Source organism: Camelus ferus, chromosome 20 (assembly GCF_009834535.1).
Source record: "Camelus ferus isolate YT-003-E chromosome 20, BCGSAC_Cfer_1.0, whole genome shotgun sequence".
In the NCBI taxonomy this organism is placed as follows: domain Eukaryota; kingdom Metazoa; phylum Chordata; class Mammalia; order Artiodactyla; family Camelidae; genus Camelus; species Camelus ferus.
The window spans coordinates 35,076,704-35,104,688 of record NC_045715.1 but is presented as its reverse complement, the minus strand read 5'-3'; the positions used below and the strand labels follow the sequence as shown (position 1 = coordinate 35,104,688).

General features: G+C 47.1%; 1 protein-coding gene across 2 annotated transcripts; it reads left to right on the top strand.

Annotated features, from left to right (window-relative positions):
- The first annotated feature begins 5 nt into the window (after positions 1 to 5).
- MCM3 (minichromosome maintenance complex component 3) lies at positions 6 to 16,846 on the top strand. 2 transcript variants are annotated; one of them, XM_032463255.1, is made up of 17 exons: positions 6 to 192; positions 1,230 to 1,342; positions 1,766 to 1,974; positions 2,463 to 2,593; positions 4,539 to 4,777; positions 5,218 to 5,326; positions 5,965 to 6,118; positions 6,463 to 6,594; positions 7,192 to 7,400; positions 9,415 to 9,589; positions 9,915 to 10,041; positions 10,828 to 10,978; positions 13,044 to 13,184; positions 13,995 to 14,098; positions 14,633 to 14,718; positions 15,109 to 15,178; positions 16,140 to 16,846. In XM_032463255.1, the coding sequence occupies exons 1-17, from the start codon at positions 115 to 117 to the stop codon at positions 16,336 to 16,338; spliced, it is 2,427 nt and encodes an 808-aa protein (XP_032319146.1). In that variant the 5' UTR covers positions 6 to 114; the 3' UTR covers positions 16,339 to 16,846. The 2 variants fall into 2 exon arrangements, with proteins under 2 accessions (XP_032319146.1, XP_032319147.1); XM_032463256.1 differs by lacking the exon at positions 1,230 to 1,342 and having other exon boundaries at positions 140 to 192.
- The last annotated feature ends 11,139 nt before the right edge of the window (positions 16,847 to 27,985 follow it).

Genomic DNA, 27,985 nt, shown 5'->3' with positions numbered 1-27,985 from the left:
CTTCCTTGAGGCTGCTTTTGTTGGCGGGAAAAGCTGGGAAGTTTTCGCGCCCGGGCGGAACAATCCAGCGATACTCCGTGCGGCTCCGGTGGTAAAAGTTCCCGGCCTGCGAGCATGGCGGGGACCGTGGTGCTGGACGATGTGGAGCTGCGAGAGGCGCAGAGAGATTACCTGGACTTTCTGGACGACGAGGTGAGGGAAGCGCTGGTTCGCAAGCCGCGGGGGTCGCGCAAGGGGCCGAAGGAGGCCGCAGAGACGCAGGTCGGCTCCGAGCGGCGTCCGGACCCGGGAGCTGGAGGACCGCGGGGCTCGGGGCCTTACACCCCGACCTTGTAGCTCTCCTCGCGGCAGAGACAGTGATTAAGAGCGACCCTGTGAGTTTCTCCCGAGTACAAATGGTGGCCGGGACTCGCAAAAGGCGACAGGTTTCCTTCAAGTGCAAACCCGACTTCCAAGCCCACGGTGACTTTCTAGCGATTCCTCCCTGCTCTCTAATTTGGAGGAAGGGCGGGAGGAGGACCGTCGGAGAACCGTAGTGACCCACCACCTTTTAGGGCCCCCAGATTTTAGTGCCTGACTTTCCTACCCAGAGGAAAACTTCCTAAGTTGGCCACGTTCTTTTTCAATACCAAATGGGGTGCAGAGAAAAAGTGTTGGTATGCAAATAAAGGAGTTTTTGTCTGCAGTTCAGTTCTGACAGCCGTAGAATGTTGGTAAAGCATCCTAAAGGATTGGTAATTCTGTGTGAATGTAGCCAAGGCTCCCTCCTTTAGGCCCGGATATGAGAACTCTGTATTATACGGATGATAGGGAAAGAAAATATTTAATTCCATAAAAAATTCTGCAACGAAAAGTCACTTTAATATAAATATTAAAAGGCCGCTTAATTTACACTTTGACAAGGTTTTTGTTGGTATCCTTGTCCTTTAAGACTTATTAGGAGCTCGTTTTAATTCCCCATTAAAGGTTGAGAAATGCGTGCACACAGAAGAGCTGTTGGTGATAATAAAAATAATAGCATGCACCTTGAAGGAGCCATTCTAACTTTTCCACCCGCCTCTTAGCTTGTATTTGGAATCTGAGGCTAGCGAGTGAAAATAGGGGAGAAATTGGGGTTCGGCTCTGCCAGAGAGATTGACATATTTCTCTTGCCGTGAGAGCTGCCTCTGTTTAAAAACATCTTAGTTTTGAATTTGTGGCTGTTGTGACATCTGGTGATTATTTTGCAGGAAGACCAGGGAATTTATCAGAGCAAAGTTCGGGAGCTGATCAATGACAACCAGTACCGGCTGATTGTCAACGTGAACGATCTGCGTAGGAAAAACGAGAAGAGGGCTAACCGGTGAGTGGCGAGGGTTTCCAAGGTATTATGCCTTCCAGGGGGAGTGAGAATGGCTCCCCTCTCTTCCCAGGACTGAAGCAGGCTTCTCAGGAGAGGACCTGGAAACATTTTTGACCTTAAAGCCCTTAGTGCCTCACCTGCTCCTGTGTTTTTTACTTCTTTCCAAAGTAGGTGGTGGACGTTTTCAGTGGCTTCTCTTTCCATGTTTAATGAAGTATCATTTCTCCATCTTTGATAAGTTGAGTTAAAGTTGGCACTCAGTTGTGATGTATTTTACTGAGTCTTGTAGGAAGGCAGGAGAAGGTCAAAGCTAGATTTCTGCTCCTAAGCCGTGGTCATCTAAGACTGTCCACTTCTGTTTGGAGGGTCAGCTTTTTTGAGTTCTGCCTTCTCTGCCTAATTCTTTATCTTGCCTGTCTGCAGCCTCCTGAACAATGCCTTTGAGGAGCTGGTTGCCTTCCAGAGGGCCTTAAAGGATTTCGTGGCCTCCATTGACGCTACGTATGCCAAGCAGTATGAGGAGTTCTACATAGGTTTGGAGGGCAGCTTTGGCTCCAAGCACGTCTCTCCCCGGACTCTTACCTCCTGCTTCCTTAGCTGTGTCGTCTGCGTGGAGGGCATTGTCACTAAATGTGAGTGGGCTAGAGTGAAGAGTTCACGGAATGGAGGTGGGATATCCTTGAGGGGCCAGAAGGCAGGAGAGGCAGAGTAGAGCTGGGGAGTAGAGTATGGCTTCAGAAGCAGGAGCATTGAAATTACAGGGTAAAACTTGGAGGAGCTCCAGGGTGCACCATGACTAGGGGGGCTTTGAGTGACCACTGGTGCCCAAAGAATGCTGAAGCCTCCTGAGAATGGAGAAGTCTTGGTCCTCGGCAGTCTCCTGGTTCTGACCCTGAACTCCTACTCCTTCTCAGTCAGGATCTGCTGAACTTAAAATTTTACGTGGATACAGTGATGTTCTGTGTATAAATATAAAAGTAAAGTAATGATAAGTTGTGTTGAAATAGCATAACTGGTTGGAAGGACACAGTATTTGGAGTCAGCATGAGCTTGCCCAGGTTAGATCCCACCTTCTCACTGTCTCGTTGGATGACTTTATACACACGTTTTCCATTCCTAGGCTCTCTAGTTCGTCCCAAAGTCGTCCGCAGTGTCCACTACTGTCCTGCTACCAAGAAGACCATAGAGCGACGTTATTCTGATCTCACCACCCTGGTGGCCTTTCCTTCCAGCTCTGTCTATCCCACCAAGGTGAGGGGGGTGAACGGAATGAAGTCTCTTTAGAGGTTGGACTCTGAGACTGTCTGTTTTCATGCCAGTAATTGGGTAATATCTCAAGTCTTTCTTCTAGAGAGAAACAGGGTAAAAAATAAGGATTAGTTTAAAGGAAAGATCGATTGCTAGCCAGAGTTTAATATGGAAACTCTACAATTCTTATGTTTTTTTTTAAAGAACAAATATTTTATTTAGAAAATCTGGAAAATTATGAGAGTTGAAAGAAGGAAAAAAGTCATCTATGGTGATCTTTTAGTGAAGTTATAATATCATATGGTTTTATAATCTGCTTAGAATAATGTGGAAAAATATGTGTGCAGTAATGCTACTTTGAAATCTTTGCAAATATTTTACTGCGAGTTTGAGAGAAGGTTGGTATAGAGATGGCTTTAGTCTCTGTTCAGATTGATCTAGCTTGAGGACAAGGGGAGGCCTTTTTACTTAATGAGACAAAGGAAGATGATTAGTATTGATAACTTGATGCCTGAACTCACTCTACCCCTGCCTATCCCTACCTTCAGATTTTAGTTGAGAGTGGCTGTATCCAGAGGATTGTCAGGCATTGGGGAGGACAAAGAAAGGAGAGCCAGTTCCTGGTCTTCAGTTGTATCAACTGGTGGAAGAATCTTAACATACAAACAAGACTGAGTTTCTTAGAATTATAACTGAAATACACTTGAGAATCAGTCTATCTCCAGATGAAGTGGGCAGCTGGGTGAGGTTAAATGACTTGCATGTGTTCCAGTTAGTGGTGGCCCCAAGGACTTGGATCCTGTCCTTTTACTCTCAGGCCAGTTTCTAAGTCACCCTGCTCTCCTTCACTAAGATCTCTACTTTTTAGAATTTCTTCACAAACTACTCAGGGGTGCCCTGCTAATGGCTGTGGCCAAGCGTCTTTGCTCAAGACCTGAAATACACCAGACCAGGTCTCCTGGAGGTTGTCTAGTGTGGCTCTTAAAAGCGCAGGCTTTGGTGTTTACCGTGTGACCATGGGGAACTTTTTAACCTCTCCCAGCCTCGGTTTTCCTTACTTGTAAAATGTCAAAAATACCTGCTTTTGGACCGAGTTGTGATGATTACCCAAGATAATTTCGTGAAATTACAGGACACTTCCTTGCACATAGTAGGCACTCAGTAAGTTATAGCTGCCATGTTTTGAGAAAATCAAATGGCAAAGAAGTAAAACTTTAAAATGTTTTTATTGGGGCTTAATATACAGAAAAGCTTACATCAGTGTAGAGCTCAGTGAAATCTCACAAGCTGACTATACTGATAAAATTAGCACCCAAACCAGGAAGCAGCATCTTACGAGCACTTAGAAGTCCCTCTTGAGGACCACACTGCTTTGAGATCTTGACATCTAGCAGCTTCGAGTACTGTTCTTTGTTTTCATGTTTTATCTAAAAGCTCGTCTGTGTTGGATTTCTTTTGTTCAACGTTTTTGAGATTCAGCCACCTGTGCGGGTGTACTCCATACGTTTTCGCTGCTGTGTAGGATTTACTTGTGTGGATGTACCACATTTTAACCATTCTGTTGATGGCATTCAAGTATTTTCCAGCTTTTGGCTATTGGGAATAGTGCTGCTGTGAACATTCTAGTGCCTGGCTTTGGGTGAACGTTGCTGTTGGGTATTACCTAGGAGTGGAAATACTGCGGCGTAGTGGAGGGAAGTTAGAATCTTAGTTTGGATGTGAACATAGCCATGGTCCTTTTCAGCTGTAGATTGCCCCTTCCATTAGATGGTCTGTTACTAGAACGGACAGGTATGGAAAATACTGGGGAAGATATTTGGGGTTGTTTGTTCCTGGATACTAATCTCATGAGGTTATCTCCAAGTTACATTTGTTTCCTACAACAAGTGAGAGTGGCATTTCTAAGGCAGGGCTGAGATGACTCTGCCTTCCTGTGTGCCTTTTCCAGGATGAGGAGAACAATCCTCTTGAGACAGAATATGGCCTTTCTGTCTACAAGGACCACCAGATCATCACCATCCAGGAGATGCCAGAGAAGGCCCCCGCTGGCCAACTTCCCCGCTCTGTGGACGTCATTCTGGACGATGACTTGGTGGATAGAGTGAAGCCTGGTGACCGCGTCCAGGTGGTGGGGACCTACCGTTGCCTGCCCGGAAAGAAGGGAGGCTACACCTCAGGGACCTTCAGGTAGACAGCCAGGCACAAGGCATTTGGAATGCTGCCGGCAGGGTGCCTTCTGGTAGCAGTCTTTCTCCAGTTGGCCGCCTTCTCAGGAGTTCCATTAGACAGGTGCAGGGCTCTGCCTGCCTGGGAGGCGGGCTCCCTTTTTTCTGTCAGTTAAGACTGGTGATGCTGCCTTAGGCTAAGAGAGCGGGTTATTGGTAACATGGTTCCTGGCTTCCCTGGGAGTTTCTCATGTATTCCTACCCTTCTTCAGTGCACATGGCAGGAGGTAAATCCTGAGGAGCAGCATCGGCTGCATGTTTGTGTCGTGTTTGTGGTTGAACTCAGTACAGCTTTTCTTTTTCTGCTTTCCTTTTTGCTGCTTCGCCATTCTGGAAGAGTAGCCTAGGAAGGCTTTGGTGTTAGGCATTGAAAACAGCCTCCTGTCCTCCCCTCTGTCCCAGGACTGTCCTGATCGCCTGCAACGTGAAGCAGATGAGCAAGGATGTTCAGCCTTCGTTTTCAGCTGAGGACATAGCCAAGATCAAGAAGTTCAGTAAAACTCGTTCCAAGGTCTGAGTGTCCTTTGGGGATCTGAGGGCGGGGATGGGTTTGTTCGGGTCCTGTTCTCTGAAGTATTAGCGTTAGCTTCTAGTATTGAGCCAGTGAACAAAAGGACGTTTTTGCTGTTTACCTTTAATATTTCTCTGGTGCTAACTGCTAACTGAACCTTATACAATAGTAGAATAGAAGTTAGGATATCAGTGGGCCAGTGAGTCTCCCGAATACGTTAGTGATGCATCATTACTTAAATTTAAAATATGTTATTTTTAATTTTAGTTCTCTGATTTATTTTGCCTTAAAATTTCTTTTTAAAGACAGAATGTCCACATTTAGAATTGAGCAAAATATATGCATGTGTGACGAAGGTTACTGCTGAAGACAGTACACATTCTTATTAAACCTAAAACGTTTTGAGCCAGAGAACACTTTTTTCTTAGAGATTAAAGCTCCGAGCAGGTTTTGAAATCCTGGCTTCCTCTGTGTCTATTCAGATAATGGTCTGATCAGCATGAAAGTCTTAAGAGAAGAAGCTTTTACAATTACAGCGTATTTCATCCAGCAGTTTACACGGGGCGAAGCAGGAAGTGAGTTCCTCAAGCCCCATGGCGTCTCCTGGTCTTTTCATTCCGCGGTCGTCCCCACTATAGGATATCTTTGACCAGCTGGCCCGGTCGCTGGCGCCAAGCATCCATGGGCATGACTACGTCAAGAAGGCGATCCTCTGCCTGCTCTTGGGGGGTGTGGAACGAGACCTGGAGAATGGCAGCCACATCCGGGGGGACATCAACATCCTTCTGATTGGTATGCAGTCGGGCGCTGCTCTAGCCCCATGGTCTAACCCTGTGCAGTGTGGGTGTGGGAGTCTAGTCTGTCAAACTGCACCCGTCCCTGGCCTGCCCTGTTCAGTCCCATCAGAGGGCAGAAGTCTACAATGAATTTTTAAAATTGTTTTTATTCTCTTGGGGTTTCCTGATTTAGGATGCCAAAAATGTATTCTTTCACGAATGGTAAAGGGAAAGTGAAAGAAGTCACATTAACACCGATGACTATGGATTTCTCTTACGTTAAGAGCTGTTCTAGAAAAGCAGCACCTGCTGGGGGCGGGGGAATGTCCCAGCGTCACCACAGCCCCCGTCCAATTACAGGAGACCCTTCGGTCGCCAAGTCCCAGCTTCTGCGGTACGTGCTTTGCACTGCTCCGAGAGCCATCCCCACCACCGGCCGGGGCTCCTCTGGAGTGGGTCTCACGGCTGCTGTCACCACCGACCAGGAGACAGGTATGGGTTCCTGGGTCCTTGGCAAAGGTTTAGCGAGAGATGAGCACGGATTCTTTGAGTTTGCTCCAGGCCCTGGTTGTGTGGAGAAGATACACTTGAGGGGTTAGTTTGGGCCGGACGGGAGGACTGAGTATATGGTAACAGTAGGTGAATGGTATAAATCTTTGAGTGGCCCTCTGTTGACAAGAATGTCTGCTAGAAGGTGATTTGAAAGAGTTTTGAAGGAGAAAACTTAGATTGGAAGGGAAATAAAAATGAAGATTGTACTACTTAAACTGGAGGAAAGGATTTGAAGACCAGTGAAAAGAGAACAGAGCTCCAGGTGGGAAATCACTTGAAGTTGAGAATGAAAGGGCACGTCTATCTAAAGAAGGTTTGCTGGAGGCTCTCTGTGGCACTGTCACAGTGGGACCAGGAAACCTGTTCAGATTGGAGCTTGAAAAGGTGACCCCTGGGTTTCTTCTGAGTCTCTGATAACAGACACCTCTCCATTCTCATCCTTAAGTGTGGCGGTGTGAGGTACTTAGGAAGGAGCTTGAAGTCTCTCCCCGTCCCCTGCAACCTAACAGTAGCTTGTATTCCCTCCCCGCCTCCCAGGGGAGCGCCGTCTGGAGGCAGGGGCCATGGTCCTGGCTGACCGAGGCGTGGTGTGCATTGATGAGTTTGACAAGATGTCTGACATGGACCGCACGGCCATCCACGAGGTGATGGAGCAGGGCCGAGTCACCATCGCCAAGGCCGGCATCCATGCCCGGCTCAATGCCCGCTGCAGCGTGCTGGCCGCTGCCAACCCCGTCTACGGCAGGGTGAGTGGAGGCGGCGCCCGGCTGTTGTCCTCACCTTCATTTGGTTCTGCTGAGTCACTGAGCTGTGAGTTTTTTCCAGGTGACCTAGGGGAGTAACAGGCCTCAGGCTAGAGTAAGAATGCCGTCTTATTTCTGTCCTTGGTTTAGGGCGCTGGCTCCTCACCTATTCATGCACATCAGAAGCCCCTGGAAAGTTGCTTACTTACAGTAACTTTTTAAAAATGCAAAGAAAGCAAAAGTGACCTGTAGTTTCACAGCTCAGGTAACCTGCATGACACTAAGATAAAAGTACTGCATGCAGATGGTAGGACAGTTTACAGAGCAGAGAGATATAATAAGGAAATGAAGAGCCTGATTTCTCTCTCCTGCTCCTTCCAGAGCAATAACCACCAACAGCTCATGAGTGTTTCAGGAAACAAAAACTTAAGCGTGTCCTAGTAAATTAACTCCTTGTTAAGTATTTGTTTATCTTTGCTTTTTAGTATGACTATGATGCATTTAGGTGTAATGTTTTATATTTATATGGCTTGGAGTTTGCTGAGTGTAGGGGGTTTTTTTGTTTGTTTTTGTCTTTTTTTAAGCAGCTGTCTAGTATTCCTTTTATGGACTTACAGTAATTTGTTTAGCCAGCCTCCATTTGATGGGTGTTTGTTTTCCCTTCCCCCTGCTGTTATGAATGAATCAACAATGAACATCCCTTTAGGTGTATTTTGGTAAACATTTGGGAATGAATACCTAGCAATGGGATTACTAGCTTAACAGTTAACATGCATTTTTATTTTGGTAGATTGCCAAGTTGTCCTTCTAAGATTGTACTATTATAATACTATTAACTAATACTTGCAGATGCTTTATACTTATTAACTCCTTTCATCCTCACAATAATCCTGTGAGGTAGATCAGTACTATCCTCATTTGACAGATGAGAAGCTGAAGGCATAAAAGGTTAAGTAACTTGCTCAAGAGTTGCAAGCTAGGTGGAAGGGTATAGCTCAGCAGTAGAGCGTGTGTGCAAGGTCCTGAGTTCAATCCACAAAACCTCCATTAAAAAAAAAAAGAGTTGCAAGCTAGGACATGGCAGAGCAGGATTCGGACCCTGTACTTGGACAATTCATGATCCCACAGCATATGGGAATACCATTTTTAAACATACAGGCGCCTTGTCCCCAGCCCAGAGCTTCTGAATCCAAATCTCTGGGTTGGGGCCGTTGGTAGCCATGGTTTAGGAAGACTCCGTAGGATGGTTCTAACGTGTAGACGGGGTTGAGAAGCATAGGGTTTTAGATTAATGGTAACGTGTGTGATGTCATTCTGAAGAATTACACTGGGAAACGTGGGGAGAAAATGGCAGGCCCTGAGCGTGAACCTGCTCAGGAGTGTTGCCGTTGCCTGTGATCCCAGCAGGCCTCTGGCTGTGGGTGGGCAGCGGCCTCGCAGGCCCAGAATGGAACTGTAAGAGTGGGTGTTCTTGAACCCCAGGAAAAATCCCCCTTGAGCCTTAAAACATGACGACTTAGAGATCAGCACCCATTTTCACTGAGACTTTACCCGGTACCTGCTGAGTAAGGACTCCAGAGGTGCCAAGGGTTTCTGGCTTAGCCGGCTGGTCGTGTCTTCATAACAGGTAGGGAAGAGGAGCTCCTCTTCTGGAGTCGGTCCTGCCTGGGATGAGAGGAGCAGAATAAAGCTCAGGAAGAAGGAGGCTGGTTCTGAGGCTCAGACTCAGCCTGTTAGAGGCACCAAAGCTGGGTGGGAGGTGGGGCTCTGTTTGCCTGGAAGGAAGGACATGGGCTCTGAGTCAGAGCCGGTCACCTGAGCTTCAGTTCGAGAAAGGCTGCACGTCCAATAAATGGATCAGTTTTTTGTAGCTTCAAAGTGCTTTACTTCTTCACTGCTCGTTTGCTTTGTGTTTGAAGGTCTGGTCTTCCATTCTCACCCCCTAACCCATCGGCGGCCCCCGTGTCCTCTTCCCATGCGCGTGGCCTCCACTCCTTTTTCATTGTGTTCCCCCCAGTATGACCAGTACAAGACCCCCATGGAGAACATCGGGCTGCAGGACTCACTGCTGTCCCGCTTCGACCTCCTGTTCATCATGCTGGACAACATGGACCCCGAGCAGGATCGTGAGATCTCGGACCATGTCCTCCGAATGCACCGCTACCGGGCGCCTGGGGAGCAGGATGGTGATGGTGAGGCTGCGAGAAGACGAGGACTGACTGGTGGGAGGGCCCTGGACAAGGCTGTTACCTCAGGCCCAGCCCAGTGGGGTGGGTGTGGAAGGTGCCCTCGCCTCCCTGGCCACTCCTAAGGTGTGTCTTTTGTCCATTTCTGGGTCTGGGAACACCTTTGAGCATCTTCTGTGGGCCAGGTGATTCCACCTTCTTATTTATGGGCCCCATGTGTCTGCTTCCTTCTGGGTCCTTGCTTTGTAAGTCTTGTTTCTCTTCAGAAGACACAGTTTCCCTCGGGCTAAGCTCTTTCTTAATCTCCTTTCTCTCGACTTGTGCTTTCCAGCTATGCCTTTAGGTAGTTCCGTAGATATCCTGGCTACGGATGACCCCAACTTTAGCCAGGAAGACCAGCAAGACACCCAGATTTACGAGAAGCATGACAACCTTCTGCATGGGACCAAGAAGAAAAAGTGAGCCGCATTCTTTAGACCTCCTCCTTGAGGGAATTGGGATCTGTGTCACGTTAGAGCAGACTTAGACCTGCTGCCCCAGCCAAGGTCACACCTGGAGTCACAATCTTGTGGGCCTGTTTTCTGGGTCCACAGATACACCCTTTTTCCTGGACACTTGCCTTGTAGATTTGTATGTTAGTGGGTGATTGAGCCTTGGTTCTGATCTTTTCTAAAATGGAGGGCTTTGACGACATTCACAACTGGTGGCGGGTGTGTCATGGTCCCCACGTACATGGAGTCTTGCATGGGTCGTGTGGCTGTTTGTGGTGAGCTGATGTCGAAGGGGCAGTCGGTGGCCAGCACTGGAGGCTCTGCAGGTGGATGTGGGTAAAGCAGAGTGGTGATCAGGGGCTCAGCATGACAGGTGAGCTCCCATTCCTCTGTCTTTGGCCATGGTGCAGTAGGAAGCGTGGCATAGTCTCATACCTGTTGGTTTAAGAACATAGAATTTGGAGTCAGAAGATTAAATTTGAGCCTATTTAAGGTTCTCTGAGCCATAGTTTTCCCACTGATAAAGTAGGGCAAATAACATCTAAACTGCCTCCTTCACAAGTGATACCTGCAGAATTAGACAAGTATGTGAGAGGGTCTTGTGCACATTCTTTGTAAACAGGGTTTATGACAGTGGGTTCCAGTCTGTGCTCGGTCACATGACCTTGACTTCCCGGAGGAAAGGCAGAGCCCCCACTCCAGGCCGGTGCTGAGCTGAGGCCAGGAAGTGAAACTGACTGTATGTGGGTCCAGGGAGAAGATGGTGAGCGCCGCTTTCATGAAGAAATATATCCACGTGGCCAAAATCATCAAGCCGGTCCTGACGCAGGAGTCGGGGGCCCACATCGCGGAGGAGTACTCGCGCTTGCGCAGCCAGGACAGCGTGAGCTCCGACACCGCCAGGGTGAGCGCCCCCTGCGGACAGCGACTGAGTCCTGCTCTCCTGGAGCTCCGGAAGCCTTCAGACCTAGCGTTTCTCTACCTTTTTATTCTGGGTCTGAAGGGCTCCCTGTTACACAATTTTAATCCTTTCCTTTTACAAAGGAGAATGCAGTGCGAACCCAAGAGTCACGTATGTCCCAGTAATTCAGATGACCTTGGCCTCCAGAAGCTGTGATTCATTCAGCAAACATACGAGTGACTTCTGGGAACTGGGCGACTCTGTTCTTCCATGCAGTCCTCCCCGGGCTCAGACCTGGGCCTGGGAGGCAGAAAGGTTGATGGGACAGTCATATGTCACATTCATATGGATACACCATAGTGTGGTACCCAGGAAGGAATGAATGTCAAACACGGAGTATAGATGAAGAAGCTGTGAATTTTTCCTCCAGACTTTCCGGAGGTGTATGTGTGTCAGGGAAGGGTTCCCAGAGTGTGATGTTGAGCTGGACTTTGACAGACAGGTGTTTGGTGGCTCTGATCACCCACAGCTGTTTCTATAAACCTGATACACCTGCCCATGAACTTATCTAAATCTTGGGGCAGTGTAGTTTATATGGGATTTCACAGCAGAAAGACCCAGGTCTCAAACCATCACTGTGTGATAAAGACAAAGACTGCTGGATTCAGACGTGATCCCAGATTGTCTCTTCAGGCTCACACCCAGTCTGGAATTCTGTCTTCTGGAATTCCTACTGGGACTTCCTTGACGCCTCTGTGGCAGCATGCCTAGTCCATCACCGCTCTGAAATGTCAGAATGTGCTTCTGTTTATTGAGGTTAAACCTGCTTCCCCGTAGCTTCTACCCATAGGCTTTAGTTTTGTTTTCTGGAGATTGTACAAGTGTGACTTGTTTTCTTCAGATTAAACAACCCCCTGTCTGTTTTCATTGTTCCTCCCATCATGTGAATGTGTGCCATAGGCCCTCCCACTGAACACAATAACCTGTTTTAGTTGTGGTCTTGGTGGGATGGGTAAATCTCTCATTTGGGTCCTGTAGTTCTGCTCGTGCAGGCAAGGGTTTCACCAGCTTTCGTTTATTCAAGATTCAAGGCGATAGTGGAATGTATCACCTACAAACTCTGGTAGCTCTCTAAATCACAAAAAAATCTGAATTTATTTAAATATGATTATATTTACTTTTGAATGTCACATTGGATATAAGTCATAATTTGGAACACTTGAGAGCAGACATGACCAGGTAACATCTCTGAAGCATCAGAGGATGGGAGACCAGGGGTGGGTGTGGGGGGGTGGGGAACAAGCAGGCCGAGGCTTCAGTAACGCTTGGACCGTGTATGCATCCTGTCACCTCCCAGGTCGCAGTTTTTCATCCATAAAACAGGAAGGTTGGATAACGTCAGGGATGCTTACCTCGGAGGGCACAGCACGATCACCGGAAACGTAAAGTGTGCACACGTTCAGTCCTAACGGACGCTCTGATTGGTTAGACCAGGAATGTCACTCAGACCAAAGCATTTAGAGAAGATGAAAGCTCCCCAGTTTGGGATTCACCCCCCCCCCGAGAGAACCACTTGATAAGAACGTTTCAGAATCCTGTTCCTCTGGACTTAGTTGGGTTTACCCGATTCTAGGAAGTCTGTCCTCAGATAACCTCGTCCACACCCCCATGTGGTGTGACCTTGGACAAACTTGAAGCTCTTACAGATGCCATTTTTCCTCATCTGTAAAGCCGCTCCGGGGTACTCAGGGGCTGACTGATGCAGCAGATGTGGGAGCAGGGCCCTGGCGCGGCTGGCCTGCGGTGGAGGGCTGCTTTTCTTCCTTCACTGCTGTGCTCTCCCGCTATCTCTCCCCCGTGCACCTTATCCCCCTCCCCTGGCTTCCCCCGGTCGCGTTTCTGTGGTCATATCTGTTTTTTTGAATCTTACTCTTTCTGCTTCCATGGCGTGGGCTTCTGGGAGCTCTTCTATTGGAGCCTTTCTGTCTCTGTGCGGTGGGCAAGGCGGGAGTTCCAGGCAGGCCGCGGGGACTCTGGAAGAGTGACCCTCTCCGGTGTTCTCCCCCAGACATCTCCAGTGACAGCCCGGACGCTGGAGACTCTGATTCGATTGGCCACAGCCCATGCCAAGGCCCGCATGAGCAAGACCGTGGACCTGCAGGATGCAGAGGAGGCAGTGGAGTTGGTCCAGTACGCTTACTTCAAGAAGGTAAGGCCCCAGTGCTGGCTGGGAGTCCTTCTGAATGAACCGAAGGAATGGGGTGAACCGTCGGTGCTCAGGCCTCACAGCCGCCATGCCTCACTCCTGATTGGGGTAGTCTGCAGAAAGCAGCGTCTTTAAACTGGCCTCTTCCTCTGGGACCTGTAGCACCAGCCGTCCTCAGTGCTGGCACATGGGAGGACCGGCTGGAAGACTTCGCCGAGGTGCTGCCCCGTCAGCCTACTGCTCTGTCTACTCCTTCCTTTGCCTCTTGAAGAAGTAGGTGTTTCCAAAGGATCCACCTTTCCCCTTGGAGGTCTTGTCAGGTGTCCCTCAATTTTGCCTCTCACTGCGTTTCTGTTTTCTGCTATGACACTGTGTGTCATTTTAGACACCAGACCTTGAAGCCTCGACTCCCTTCTCCTCAACGCTCCCCCCCGACCCCAGTCTGGTGGCTTGTAGCCCTTTGGGGTTCAGTTGTGGGTCTAATAAGTTATTCCTGATTTATTCTCTTTGGAGGTCGTCTTAAATTTAAGTTAAATGTGTGATTTATGAAGAAATGAATTGTTTTCCACTTAACCTATTATAGACTGGACTTTTTTCCAGTCCTGTATTCAGTGGGCGCTCTTGAGCACCTACTGTGAGAAAGGTGTGGGACACAGCAGGTGTACAGGTGGGTAGCAGCCGATCCCCTGGTCCTGGGACTCGGGGACGAGAGAGGCCAAGTCCTTAGTCCCAGGGAGTCACTGCTGCTGATGGTTCTTTATTCAGTCCCCTGCATCTGTGACCCTCCCGCCCCCACACTTGGCTTGGTTCTAGGTCCTTGAGAAGGAGAAGAAACGGAGAAAACGAAGTGAGGATGAATCAGAGTCAGAAGATGAGGCAGAGAAAAGCCAGGAGGACCAAGAGCAGAAGAGGAAGAGGTGGGACGGGGCAGAGAGAGGAGAAGATTCCCGTTAGGGCCGGGAGGCCGGGGAGGGGCAAGGGCTGGGGGTGACGTCGTGTTCTTTCGGGAAAGGGTCTTAGACCAGCCCTGTAGAGGGTCTGAGGGTGTCGGTGGCCCGGCAGAGGAGAGGGGAGTGGCCCCCTGTTGTCCTTGGTGGGAGGCCTCTGGCCTCTTTCCTACTAGAGATGTACTGAGTGAGGAGCAGGAGCCGTAACCCACGCGGATAGAGGCTATTGAATCCACATTTCAAAATCTTTCCTCCAGATTAGTTTCCCCTCTTAGGCCTGTGGTTGAGTTTATGGGGCGGGTGATGGGAAAGGTGCGGAGAGGCAGGGCCTGCTTGTGTTCTGGTTAGAGACGTTTGGTCCCTTTGAGAAAAAGCAGCAGTTTGTACAGGCCCAGCCTAGCGTCCCACTGGGATCGTAGATGGTTTTCGTTCTTTTTTCCTGCAGTCAGTGGCGCAGGATGGCGCTCACCAAAGGCTGTCTCTTAACTGCTGTGGGTATTTTAGGAGGAAGACCCGTCACTTAGATGCCAAGGATGGGGACTCCTACGACCCCTACGACTTCAGCGACACCGAGGAGGACATGCCTCAGGGTGAGCAAGTGTCCCCTCTTGGTAACGAGGTGCTCCCTGACTCCTGACTCTGATGCTCCATGTACCGCGTTTTCTGGTTGTTTCCCACTTGGGGCCCTGGTCCAGGAGGTTTGTCCCAGGAGAGCCCCAGGGAACCCACAGTCACAACTTTGGAAATAAGCTTTGCCCCGTCGTCTGCTTCCTGCTCAGTGAGCTGTGTGCTCTCTGCCAAGCCTGGTGCCAGCATCCCAGGTCCCACAGCCCGAGGGTCCCCTGCCTGACTCGATGCCCCGTCCCAGGAACCCCAGGGATGAGCTGCGTAGGCTCAGTGAGGATGGAGGGGAGGAGCCGCCGTGTCTGTGGGCGTGCTTCACCTTGTCTCCTGCCCCTCTGCACCCCTTTCCCCTCCAGTGCACACTCCAAAGGCGGCAGACTCACAGGAGACCAAGGAGTCCCAGAAGGTGGAGTTGAGTGACTCCAGGTGAGTCAGGAGCGCCTCTCCCGGGAGGGTGCGGAACCAGCTGTTGTCAGTGGAGCTCGGCACCAGGGGCCCGAGGGTATATGGAATGTTTCATATTCTGGTGAGAATTCCAAAGTTGAAAAAAGATGCGAAAACAGTGTAAAGAATGCTTGTCCTTTTTTTCTTACTGAATTGTCATTTGTTTTGAGATTTAAAAAATTTTCACCACTAGAGGTTCAGAAACAGTTTTAGCTCTAAATTTTATGTTTACTGGACACCAGAGGAACTCCGTGACTCAGGTTTCTTTTTTTCTTTTAATACCTTAAACACACACAATGCAACACATTTAGCAAAGAAAATCTGAACACGCGGAGAAGTATTTAGGAAAAAATGTGATTGTAATTCCACTTCTGAGAGACGACCACTGAACAATTGAACTTTCTGAATCAAATCGTAGAGCTCCTTCTTCAATGACTGCAGGGTTTCCATGGTGTAAATTTTTATTTTGTGTTTTCTAGTGATGGACGTTTAGTTCTCATAGAACTTCTATTTACAGTAAATTATTCTTACATTTACCCCCGTGCTGTAATGCCAGTGTAGCTGTGGGGTTAGTTTCCGGAAGTGGACTCTGGGTCAGAGGATACGCACTTCAAAATTACAGTACGTGTGGCTAACTTGCCTCCCAAAGACGCTGTTCTGTTTGGCATTTCTGTCAACAGTGCATGGCCGCCAATTTCCCACATCCTCAAAGGCAGTGGTTTTTAAATGCTGTTCTTTCTCAGGGTGCAGGAAGCGCTGTGATACAACAGCTTGGCTCTAAGGGGGAAGCTTGGGCGTGGAGTGCCCATTGGGGCAGCATGTGTGTGTGACAGTTTGGGGGATGGCTGTGCTGATGAACTCTCTCACTTCCGAGCACGGATCTGGCCTGAGAGCGTTCAGGCCGTTTCCCCCTCCTTCACCCTTTCTCTCCCATTCTGGACAGGTTGAAAGCCTTCAAGGCGGCCCTCTTGGAGGTGTTCCAGGAAGCTCACGCACAGTCGGTGGGCATGAATCGCCTCACAGAATCCGTCAACCGGGACAGAGAAGAGCCCTTCTCCTCCATGGAGATCCAGGCTGCGCTGAACAAGATGCAGGATGACAACCAGGTCATGGTCTCCGAGGGCATCGTCTTCCTCATCTGAGCACTCTGGGGTTCAGCCAAGAAAGCTGCTTCCAGCGTCCCCGCCCCTGTGCCCCCATCTTTGCCTTCATCCCCTGAATATCAGTGTTGATTAAACTGAAGTGGAGGACGCATGGCAGAGCTGCGTCAGAACTCAGGAAGCTAGGGGTCGTGAGGCCACCCTGGTGTAGAGAAGGTGGGAGGGTGACATCGTGTCTGCCCTGCGGAGGACTGGGTGCTGCTCCCCGTGTCCCTCCCAGGCAGGCCACCCATGTTCACTGGAGATGACAGGACTTCTGGGTATTTTCTGGACACAGCTCGGTTCTGTTCATCCTTTCTGTGTTGGCTCTTTTTTCTCCTAAGCGCTCTGGTCTGGAACAGGATCTGTGGTTCTGTGCTGGTGGAAAGAAGCTCTGAGGCAAGTCCTAAGGCCAAGATAGCTTGCTTTGCAGTGAGAGGAATCAAAACTTATATGTACTTTTGACCTAAATAGCCAAGATAATGGATAAACTTCTCCATTTTATACTATACACGTGGTCTTTGTGCTGTGATTTTTATGGAGCCGTTTGAGTGTTTTCCTTGAAAGCTCCGCCCCACGGGTTGGCCGCCCCGCGTTTGTGCCGAGTCGCCACAAGGGGGCAGCAGGCGGCTGTGCGCTGGTGGGGTGGGCTGGCGGGGGTGGTTAGGCCTTCTCTCCTGGCAGTTTTCTATCATTGGTTCAAACTGCCAACCAAACCTGGCCAACTTGAAATAGCTAAACGGCCACAGGAGGCCAGTAAGTGAAACTCCAGGAGAGTTGACCCTTTGCATGGCTTTTCTGAGTAGGAATCAAAGCCCCTTCATGGAAGAATAACAACGTGATCCATCCGACCGTGTGCGTTCCTCTCCATGAAGAGACCCCCTCACAGGACCCTGTGTCACTGCTGAGCACCTGGGGTCCAGCCCTCAGGGGTGGTTAGTTTGCACAGAACTCTGGCGGGGCCAGGGCGGGGCTTCTGTCCTGCTGCATGGTTTGGGCAGCTTCTGAAGAGCTTCAAAGGTTACTAAAAGAAAAAGAAAAAACAAAAACTATGTGACTTAGTGGGGGCACCTGGGTCTCATGGCCTGGCAGCTGCCCTGAGAAGGGGTTGTGCAGGTTCAGAGCTGTTAGGCATTTCCTTCCCCCTTGTAGTGAGAGGAGTCCTTGCTCCGAGGCTGTGAGGCAGAGGATGGGGAGTTCAGTGTCATCTTTGTGGTTGTTTCACAGAAGGGAAATCCAGGTCCTGTTGGCAGTGCTCTAGAGAGTGCGGTCAGGGCAGCGGTCCCAGAGGAGGGACGGGACATCATGTCATGATGCTGTGGTGGCGGAGTCCTGCCTTGTGCCGGGTGCAAATAGAGTACTTCATGCTCTTGGGGCCTGTGGGCTGGGGAGTATACGTGTAATGTGTCACTGAAAAATGGAAAAACGTATGAACTATATGCCAAGTGAGAGCACACGCAGTAAGAGCTGGAGGAACTGAGGGGCCAGGACAGTGTCGGGGGGGGGCTTCCATGGGGTGCTCTAAGAAGAAAGCTGGGGGCTTTTAGGGTCTCCTCAGATGGATCATTCCCAGAAAGGCCCAACACTTGGTCCATAGGACATTTGTCCTCTATCCTTCACGCGTGAAGAAACTGAGGCCCAGAGTGGGGTTAGGTGCACCCGGCATTTTGGTAACAGCTGATACCACATTGACCTCCCTGACATCAGCCTGTGAGCTAGCCAAAAGGATGGGTTGGGGGTGGGAGGGTAGAAGGATGTATCCAGTAGTCAAAATAGATGTTAACAATTAAAATAACTTGATTCTTAGAAACTCAGTGAATCTTCACATTCAGTGCCTAAAAACCTATTTTTTCCCCAACTTATAGCAGCATAAGAAAGTAAGCAGTTAAAGGAAATATTCCCACTCAAGGTCCAGGGAACCCCTCTTCTGCTGCAGGAACCTGAAAGGCTGCTGGGCAGTGGCTAACCTGTCTGCAGGCCAGCGTCCCCTGAGGGCATCGCCGTGGCTGCATGGTGCTGACATTGCCATGGTGGCCCAGATTCACCAGGGAAAAAATACAGGCTTCCTTATCTACATGCCTTCTGCTGAAAGAAAAGTCTGCTTCCTTTTGGGTTTGCCGCTTGAAAGAGTTCAAAGAATTCGTGGGGCTTAGAGAAGTCAGCTGTGTCTTGAAAAACTGGATGCTACCTCATTCCTTAACCCTCCTGGATAAACAAAATGCCAGTCTGAAAGGGGAGTTGTCAAGACAACTGGTCAGTGTTTCTGGAATCCAGTCCTCAGCCACTTTACCAAATAACTTCATGTTGAGCTGCTTGTTGATTCATCTGTCAAACAAGCTGATTCCTGCCTTTGCAGAGTGCAGGTGAAAAGTCGGTAGAGTAAGGCATCTTAAGAGCTGTCACTGAAACCACCTGGCTGGTCTTGCTCATTTATCTTGTTTATAATACACAGATAAATGTGTATAAGATAAAGGGCAAAGGCTAAAAAGTGTTCCAAGTCAAAGGAATCAAAGACTGGTTTCATTTCCCATCCTTGTCTGAGAAGAGGCCGAATGGCTCTGATGTCCTGACTTGAGTGCAGGCGTTGCTTAGAAGATGCTGCTGACTGCAAGTCTGGTCCTCTGACAGCCCTTCCCCATCCACTGCGCCCTGGGCATCATGCTTCAGACTTTCTCCAGCCCGTATCTGGGGAGAATTATTTTCCTTCTCTGGGCTCAGAGTCACAGAAGCCCCGGGTTTGCACTGCAGCTCTGTTCCGTAATAGCTGTGGCTTTGGACAATTTCCACGCACAATTCCTTAACCCATGAGATGGACGCTGGGTGGAGTCCTGTCCCCTGTGCTCTCTGCTCTCTGCTTTTCTTCCATTTTCCTTCCGCCCCCCTTCCCTCCTTCCTCTTGATCTCCTCCACCCTCCCCTTCATGCAGCCTTCTATCCCTCACCCTGGCAAAGAGAAACATCCCTCGTAGGAAACTTTCCATCCTGTCATTCTACAGCGTTTCTAGGAACATGAGGACAACCTGAGATTCGACAGTGATTCTGAGATGGCTCCTGCGGGAGGGAAAGTGACACATTTCTCAGAAGTGTGGTTGCTTCAGTGCCTTCGCTGGTCCTCCCCTCCATTTTATTCTCTTCTTAACCTGTATTTTCATGGGAAATGTGCAGTCATGACACTTAGAATTGTTCAAATTTAGAGTAATACAATCGTTTTCCAGAAAAAAAAAAAAACGGAAAAAAACGGAAAATGATAGGTTATTTCCCCACCCCATCAACCCCCATGCATACACAAAAACACTTACACACTTCTACTGCCAAGATTGGGATTATGGGTATGACTAATTAAAGTATCCGTTTGGGGGGGGGGGGGTTGGTTTTTTTTTTTTTTTTTTTTTGGTTTTCATCGGATCCAAAAGTTGGCTGAGACCTTGGAGATTGTCTAGTCCAAATAGTCCCCTGATGCACCTTTCCTCTCTGGAATGTCACTAGCAGATGTTTATCAAGCTTTAGTGTGACTTTCTGGAGGCTGTCCAATCCCTCTTCCTTTTAAAACCTTTCCAAATACTTGAAGATAATTTCCTGTGCCTGTGTGTTTTCTCTTCTCCAAAATAGCCCCCTTTAGTTAATAATTTTTGATAAGTTATCTATTAGGAACTAAAAGTAATGAAGAAGAGGAAAAACTTTCTCTTCTATCCTCTTGGGTTTGGTTCCGGGGATCCTGCAAATTAAACTGACAACAGCTTACCAGAGAAAGGTTTTAATACATGTGCATACAAACACCTTTGTAGAAATGAAGTGGAGACTCAAAGAAGTGGTTAGACCCCGGGGCTTAGATACCACTTTAACAGAGTCAGATTGTGAAGGAACTAGATGAAGAAGAAGTTGGACTTAGAGGAGAAGTAGATTGTGGGAAAGTAAGTATATGGGGGAAACTAATCAAAGATAAGGATTATTTAGTAGGGTTTATTACGCAGCCTCCAGTTGGTGCCTTTTCCAACGATAAGTTGTCCTCCTCTTTCTAATATGTAAACTTCCTTTATAAATGGGAATTGATATTATCTTTATACAAAAAGAAATTTATACCTGATTTTTAGACAGGAAGGGCGAGGGCAGACAGTTTTTCCTGAGTCAGCTATTTCTCAATTGCCTCCAGCTTGAAACAATCCTTATGCCAAAGTGGCATCTTTTGTGGTAGCATATTCTGGTCCCTTCATTAGTAAAGAAACTGGGTGGAAGAAGAAATGAACTAGTGTCAACATCAAATCAAGTGAAGTGAAGAAACATCCACTGAGCACCAGCCTCGGGCGGTATGTTTGCTGGGGTGTGGGCCTCAGAAGTCACAGGTGTCTCCTTTAAGGAGTTTCAGCTCCAGAGAGCAGCCTAGGAACAAACACTTGAGAACATAAGAGGCCGAAGTACTCATAAAGAGTCGTTCAGGTGGACGGTAGAAAAGTTGTCTCTAGTAATTGCTAAGGGCAAGGCCACGAAAGCAAGCCGAGATTCCAGATTGGGGACAGACACAAGCGGGCTTTGGGTCAAAGGAGACAGATTTTGAGGAAGAGGCCAAGAAAGTGAGGAGAGTCTGAATGAGCAGAGTGAATTGAAGTAATCTTTCCAGGAAAAACGACCTGGCGTGGAGAGGCCCAGGGCTCAAAAATACGTGTTTTGCAGAGCAGACGCTGAAAAATGAGTTAATCTCATGTGGAAGTTTTGGGAAGGTGATTTCCTTTAACAGACTAGGTTGGGGCCACGCATTGGGTTTGGGCTCATGTCTAAGGAATTGGTCATCCAACCTGGAGGCAAGAGTGGAGTACAAGGTCTTTCTGGGGTAAGGCCCTCCATTCCAGCTCACCACCCTAGATCTTTGGCGGTCATCAGTATGGTGGCAGGGTTGGGGAAGTCCAGGAACAACCTTGCTGATCCCTGGTTCCTATACGACCTGTGGTAGAAGCAAACAGGAGAGATTTTTAGTGGGAGGAAGCCAGGAACATTCAACAGCGTCTGACAGACACTCGGGCTTTCCCCGGGCACCCTCTCCGATAGTCTGTTGACTAATTCCATCCACCTCGGCGCAGGAAATTAGCTTGGCTGCTGAGTAAGTGAAAGTCTGCACGAAACCCTGAGTTGCCTGCAGCCCGCCTTTGGGTCCTGTGGGTGGCTGCGCCGGGCCAGCCCAAAGCAGACACGGCTGAATTTCCACCCAGAACAACCTCACCTTTCTCCTCTCTCCATCCCTGCCCTTGTCAAGGAATCTTCCAGAGCACAATAGGTATGGTTCTGAGCTACGAGGGAGTGTGGCTCTGAAATTGAAGGCTCTGCTCTTCTCATCCCCATCCTTTTTCAAGGGTACTTGTCTCAATTTCTCAGTTTCAGGAAATGTAATGCATCTGGTGAGCCCCACTGCAGTTTTATGGGAAGTCCTACATTTTCTTTAGTGTTCCCTAAAGTAGTGCATCCCAGAATTTCATGTGATAAGAACCATTTAGAAATCTTCCGAAAGACAAAGTCTGATTCAATAGGGTTGGGGTGGGGACCTGAGATTCTACATTTATTTTCAAGCTTTTTTTCTGAGTTTATATTTACACAAATACACACATACACACAAACACACACACACACACACACACACATATACATGTACGTGGTATGTTTGTATCTACATCAAAATAATGTCATGCTTTATATAAAAATCTGTATCTTGATATTTTCCAAAAATGTTACAACAAAGATATTTTTTAAATTATTAAATTTTCTTGGATAATAATTTCTAGTACCTACATAAATTTTATCCTATATGCATGCTAACGTTTACTGAACCGTCACTCTACTGTTGGAAACCCAAGGTGTTTTTAGTTTTCCCCACTGAATATCCTTGTATGTGGAACTTTGGGTACATCTCTGTTTCTTTAGAACAATTTCCAGGGGTAGAACTTATTTTTTAGAGTTTTAGCTTCCTATTATTAAATGCCCTCCACAAAGTTGTACCAATACACTTCTCCCTGTACTACCCGAAAGTGCCCCCTTTCCCTATTCTCTTGTTAATATCGCATGTTTAAAAATCTATGCCAATAGGCTATATATCGTAACCTATTTTAATGTGCACTACTATGATCATTTTGAGGTTAAACTCTTTTCATTTATTCATTATCTATTTTCTTCTAATGTAAACGTTGCTACTTTTTCTTTTTTTTTAAATTGAGATGTAATCGACATATGACATGTTAATTTCAGGTATAAAACAATGATACAATATATATTTGTATATATTGTGAAAGGTTCACCATAAGAAGTCTGGTTAACATCCATCAGCTCAGATTCTGCCTTTTTAACAAGCCCCCACGGTCTTGCAAGCTAGAAGCTGCTGGTCCCAGGATCAAACTGAGCTGACTTGAATTCCTCATTCAATCTGGAATTTTCTCCAGGGACCTCAACCCATTCCCCACCAGGGTTCTCATGGAGCACTCTGGAAAACTCTTTTCCTGGGTCCTCCCCCACCCCTTACTTCTCTGCTTTCTCAGCTTTTGCATCCAGTCCCCTCCCTTCATCTCTCTCCCCTGCAAATGTTTCAGAGGTTCTTCACTTTTTCATCAGAAGATCAGAAATTTGCCCTTTTTTTTTTTCAGGCAATAGACAGATATACACACCCTCACAGAGGGAGGGAGGGAGGGGAAGAGAGAGAGGGACAAAAGGCAGGCTTCTGTGTCTAAGCTCCGAATAATTCCTGTGCCCACAAACATCAGCCTATGCAGACTCCCGCACCGTATTTTCATCTGACAAATCATCATTGGAATGAACTCAAATCTTTAAACACAAAGGAAAGTTGTTTTGTTCTTGAAAATCTTTTTACAGTGGAAATATGCTGACCTTTCAAAAAACAGCATTGGCTGCTGCGGAGTGTGACTTTATGGAGAGGCTAGCAAGCACACAATGGGTTTGAATATTTGACTCAAACAAATAGGTAAGACTGAATTAACAGGTGCCAAGAACCCTGAAACTGGAAAAAATCTTTTGCATGAAGAGGGAGGAAAAAAAACAAATAAAAAGGATCATGAGGAGTTTGTAGGGTCTGTAGCTTTACCGTAACAGATGCACCACGGTTTTTCTTCATTCAGGGACCGAGCGTTAGGGTTATGAAAAGGAATAGGACTGGGGCTTTCTAAACGATCTCGGGACTGAAAAGGCAAATACACCATATATTTAATTAGTTTGACTAGCCTAGGAGGAGGGAGAAATTTTGTGTTGGATGGGAAGAGGAGCTACAGGAAGCCTGATGGTTGGTCTATGAACCCATTCTGACCTAATGTTTCAACGCACAGTCAGAGGGTCTGACTCTGACATATATAAGTGCTTCAGGGGAATTAGAAAGGAGGGTTTTAATAACATTTGGAAAAAGACTGGAGTTAAAGTAAATTATATACTGATAGCTTCTGTTTGGTGGATACGATAGTGAATGATAAAATTATGATGATGGTGATAATTTAGTGGTAGCTGATTTTTTGCATTTAATTCTTTATAAACATTCTTTAAGCCTGCTATAAGATAACGTTGTTTAACTGGCTATTTTGATGAGGAGTCAGACCTCTGATGAAAACTGTGAATAAGCAGAAAAGCCTATCAAATTATCCAATGTCAATTTAGACTAAGATAAAACACTTCCATTTAGAGAAAGGACAGGAGATGCACGCATTAGCTTTGCTCTGGAGCGACCTTGAAATCCTGCTTGGCTGACATTGTGGGGGTCTCCTGGCCAATGCATGTGAAATGTCCTTTGATCAGACCCTGATTCTTTTTTATTGGGGTGGGGGCCGTGCTCACCTCCCCAGGACCCTTTGTCGTTGCTGGCTCCACCCTCCCAGGAGGTCTTTTTCCCAAAAATCTCATTAGTCACATCTGAAATAGTGATGACAAGTATACGTTCCTTGGGGCCGAGTTCCTGCTTAGAGGTGGTCGAGGGACTGAGGTTTGGTTCATGATTAATTGTGAGAGCGCTCTCAAAAATGTAGTGAGCTTCTCTAAGTTAGTTCTTTCTGCGGCTTAATTCCTAGAACATCTCTATTTCTTGGTGTTTTCATTCCTATAACTCTCTCTCCCACTTTTAGTGTAATGGTAGGTTCCTAGAACTATATCCTTGCTCTCATTACTCTGAGTCCTTTTACCTAATTAAGGGATTTCCAGGTACTTCATTTTGATTCTCGCCTGTAGGAAATTTATTTGGTTGCAAGGTTTTACCGGGTACTTCTCAAGGGCTTCTCCAATCTCATCTTTTGCTTTTAGGGCATAGAAATAAGTCATTTTCCACGCCTCCCCCACCACCCACAACCGTGCAAGGCACTGAATTTCTGGACTGTCTTCGTTCTGTTTCATTCCTGTTTGCAAATCTGCCATCCCTTTCCCGAGCCCCTCGCTTCTTTGGGTTACCTCGCCAAGCGCAGGAAACAACATCTAACACACACAGCTGACCCGCTTCTCTCCAGTCTTCTCCCCTAGGGTGCTTACTGTAGCTCGACGTACAATGTCTGCCTCTCGAGTTGTTGGTGGGCAACAGTTTTACTAGGTGCTCTGCTGCTGCATCACACCAGACATCTACCTGACCTGTAATGGCATCGTCATCACAGCTTGCCCCCTGGACCACCACTGACAACGCCACCATTTCAGCCTTTGCTGTTGGAAGCCCCTCACTCCTGGGCATCAGTGTCTGTATCCATATGTATACTGATAGCATTTGTTTTTATTGGGCCGGGTGAATGCTTGTCGGCATTCCAGGCTACCTTCCACTCCTGTGGTGTTTACATCATGTAGGCCCCTGCAATTTAGGGCTTTGTAATTTCTAGCTCTCCCAGCATCATTTTCCCTGCCCATAGCTCTCAGATCAGCTCGAATTATAAAGACCTCAAACTCAACCAAAATCATAAACTCCCCAAGGATTGTGCTTTCCTCCTACTTTTTTTCCCCCCAATGGCCTCCTAATTAATAAGCAAGGTGTTTGTAAAGCCAAGTCCTCTCATTGCAGACATGACAAGCCGTAATCTGTAACAGCAGAGCTGTCTTTCCCCATGTGTCTCAGCCTGGAGTGAAGGGGCTCTGCTGGGATTTCTCACCTTGCTGCAAAACCTTTGCTAAGTAGCCACCAAAGGGCTCCTCATTACTCAAAACTCTTCCAATTCCTTAAACCAGAGTCCTCCCCAAACCTCACACAAGTTGCTGGTGTTCCAGGGGAACTGAATCGAGGACCTTCTCACTCAACTATTTTGGCCTGCCAGCGTTTCTTGATTAGATTCTCCCTTTTTGAGCAGAGATGAAACCTCTTGAGGGTCGAATTTGTAAAACGAAATGTCTACATTTAACGACCAACATCCCCAGTAATCCCATGTCATTATGGTTAATATACATGTGTTTTTCTTTCCATAACCAGGCTTTATTTTATTTTATAGTTTATTGAAGTATAGTCGGTTTACAATGTTGTGTTAATTTCTGGTGTATAGCACGGTGATTCAGTTACACATATACAAAATTATATATTCCTTTTCATATTCTTTTTAATTATAGGCCATTACAAGGCACTGAATCTAGTTCTTTGTGCTATACAGTAGGACCTTGTTGTTTACCTATCTCTTATACAGTAGTTAGTATCTGCAAATCCCAAACTTCCAGGTTATCCCTCCACCCCTCCCCATTCCCCGCTGGTAACCACAAGTTTGTTTTCTATGTCAGTGCGTCCATAACCAGGTTTTAAACTCATTAAGGTAGAGACTACAGTCCAGTCTATTCCCTGTAATGCAGTGTGGCTTTCAGCACATGGGAGGGCACACAAAAGTTTTGCAAACTTGGATGCTTGACCAGCGGTCATGTTTCACCACATGTAAGGCTGTATGTGACGCATTCTGGGGACCACGGAGTCTCCTGCTGTCTCTTTCTGTGGACCCTGGGAATTGTGCATAGAGCATCTTACCTGTCAGTGTGTGGATGGACAGCTCTACTTGCATAATTGAAAGTCTTAAAGCCGGTAGCAGATGGGTTCCGGGCGGTACATGGCCAGTTAGTAAAGGGCTTCCCATAGTCAGCTGTGTGTCCATCATCCATTCATCACTGTGTCCCCAGTACTAGCAGGTGATCACAGTATAAGACGGGCTTCATAAATATTAGATGAAATAATGATCTGGATCCCTTGATGCTGTTCAAACTTGGTGATGGCCGGTTCCTAGTCTGACATCTTGATAAGTTAGTTATTTTTACCTTGATGGGGGAAAACTTTGTGAGTACTACATGTAGAAAAACCTGTGTTGCTTCCTTCTTACATGAAAAATCATTTCATTTTTCTCTGCAATCGAGTAAGTCCTTCTATATTGAATCACATGTTCTTTTATTCCAGGTGATTTACTGGTTCCTTTTTTCAGGATTGCTGGTGCGGTCTTCTCTGCATTGAGGTATGGAGAAGAGACCACTGAAGAAAGTGAGGGACTCAATCCATTCAGTTTCATATGCTTCTCATGGTCTGTTGTATACACTGCTTTGGTAGCTTGTGTGACACAAGCAGATCTGCGAACCTGGCTCCTGATTTCATGGGGCTAGCTTCACTGAGTACAAGGAAGGACGTATCCAGTGAGGCCCTGAAAATTCTCTGTAAGATGGGCTCAGGGCTTCTGTCTGCCTGGAAGGGGCTGGCTGGAGACTTGTCTTGAATCCATGCATGCATAGAAAATACATTCTTTTCAACTCACAGACATAGAATAAAAACTTGTGGTTGCCAGAGGGTAGAGGGGTGGGAAGGGACAGACTGGGATTTCGAGATTTGTAGATACTGACAGGTAGATATAAAATAGATAAACAAGTTTATACTGTACAGCACAGGGAAATATATACAAGATCTTAGAGTAGCTCACGGTGAAAAAGAATATGAAAATGTATGACTGAAAAATTGTGCTGTACACCAGAAATGGACACAAGATTGTAAACTGACTATAATTCAATAAAATTTAAAAAAAATGGGGAAGTATGAAGCCAGATGCAGCACCGAATAATCAACGTGACTTTAAGGCGGTAATGATTACTTCGTGTGGGGAGGGAGACAAGTTTCTTCCAAAACATAAAGATTAGTGTTCCTTTACAGGTTGTCAGACCACATTCTTGACAGGCCACTTAAAGGAAAATTGTGTAAAATCGGATTTGAAGTTGCAATTTTTCTGCATCTCCAAGAATTAGTATTTCCCACAAACAGAAATACTAAACTGTGCATCATATGTCAGTTCTCCTGTAAGGAGGGCTGTTCTTTTTTCTGAGTTTATGTGCTTTGCAATTAGTTAGGTGTTGCAATGACTTTCTGTTTTGAAAATAATAAAAAAATAGCTGCTTTTAAAAATATCCTAGTGTGAGAAAACAAAAAGGTGACAATGCTTAAAAAAAAAAGAGAGAGAGAAGAAAATACACTGTTTTCATGTAGATTGCATTTTAGGGGGTGTATATTTAGACAAGAAGGCTGGCAGAGGTTCCTGGGGGAAACTGAAGTTACGCCAAGTCCATGGAGACTCCAGAGAACCATTCTAAAACAACAGAAGCAAGTGTGAGGTAGACTGAATATGAGCACAGAGAATTGAGAGAGGGAACGATGATTCAACGAGGTCATCCTAATGGGGTTAAACTTCCTGTTGTCCTGGAGG

Bases quoted from the DNA above. Each gene is read 5' to 3' on its own strand.
- MCM3 (XM_032463255.1), top strand. From the start codon at position 115: ATGGCGGGGACCGTGGTGCTGGACGATGTGGAGCTGCGAGAGGCGCAG. The intron at 1,975-2,462 runs GTGAGTGGGCTA...TTCCATTCCTAG, and splicing joins GGAGGGCATTGTCACTAAAT to GCTCTCTAGTTCGTCCCAAA. The intron at 10,042-10,827 runs GTGAGCCGCATT...ATGTGGGTCCAG, and splicing joins CATGGGACCAAGAAGAAAAA to GGAGAAGATGGTGAGCGCCG.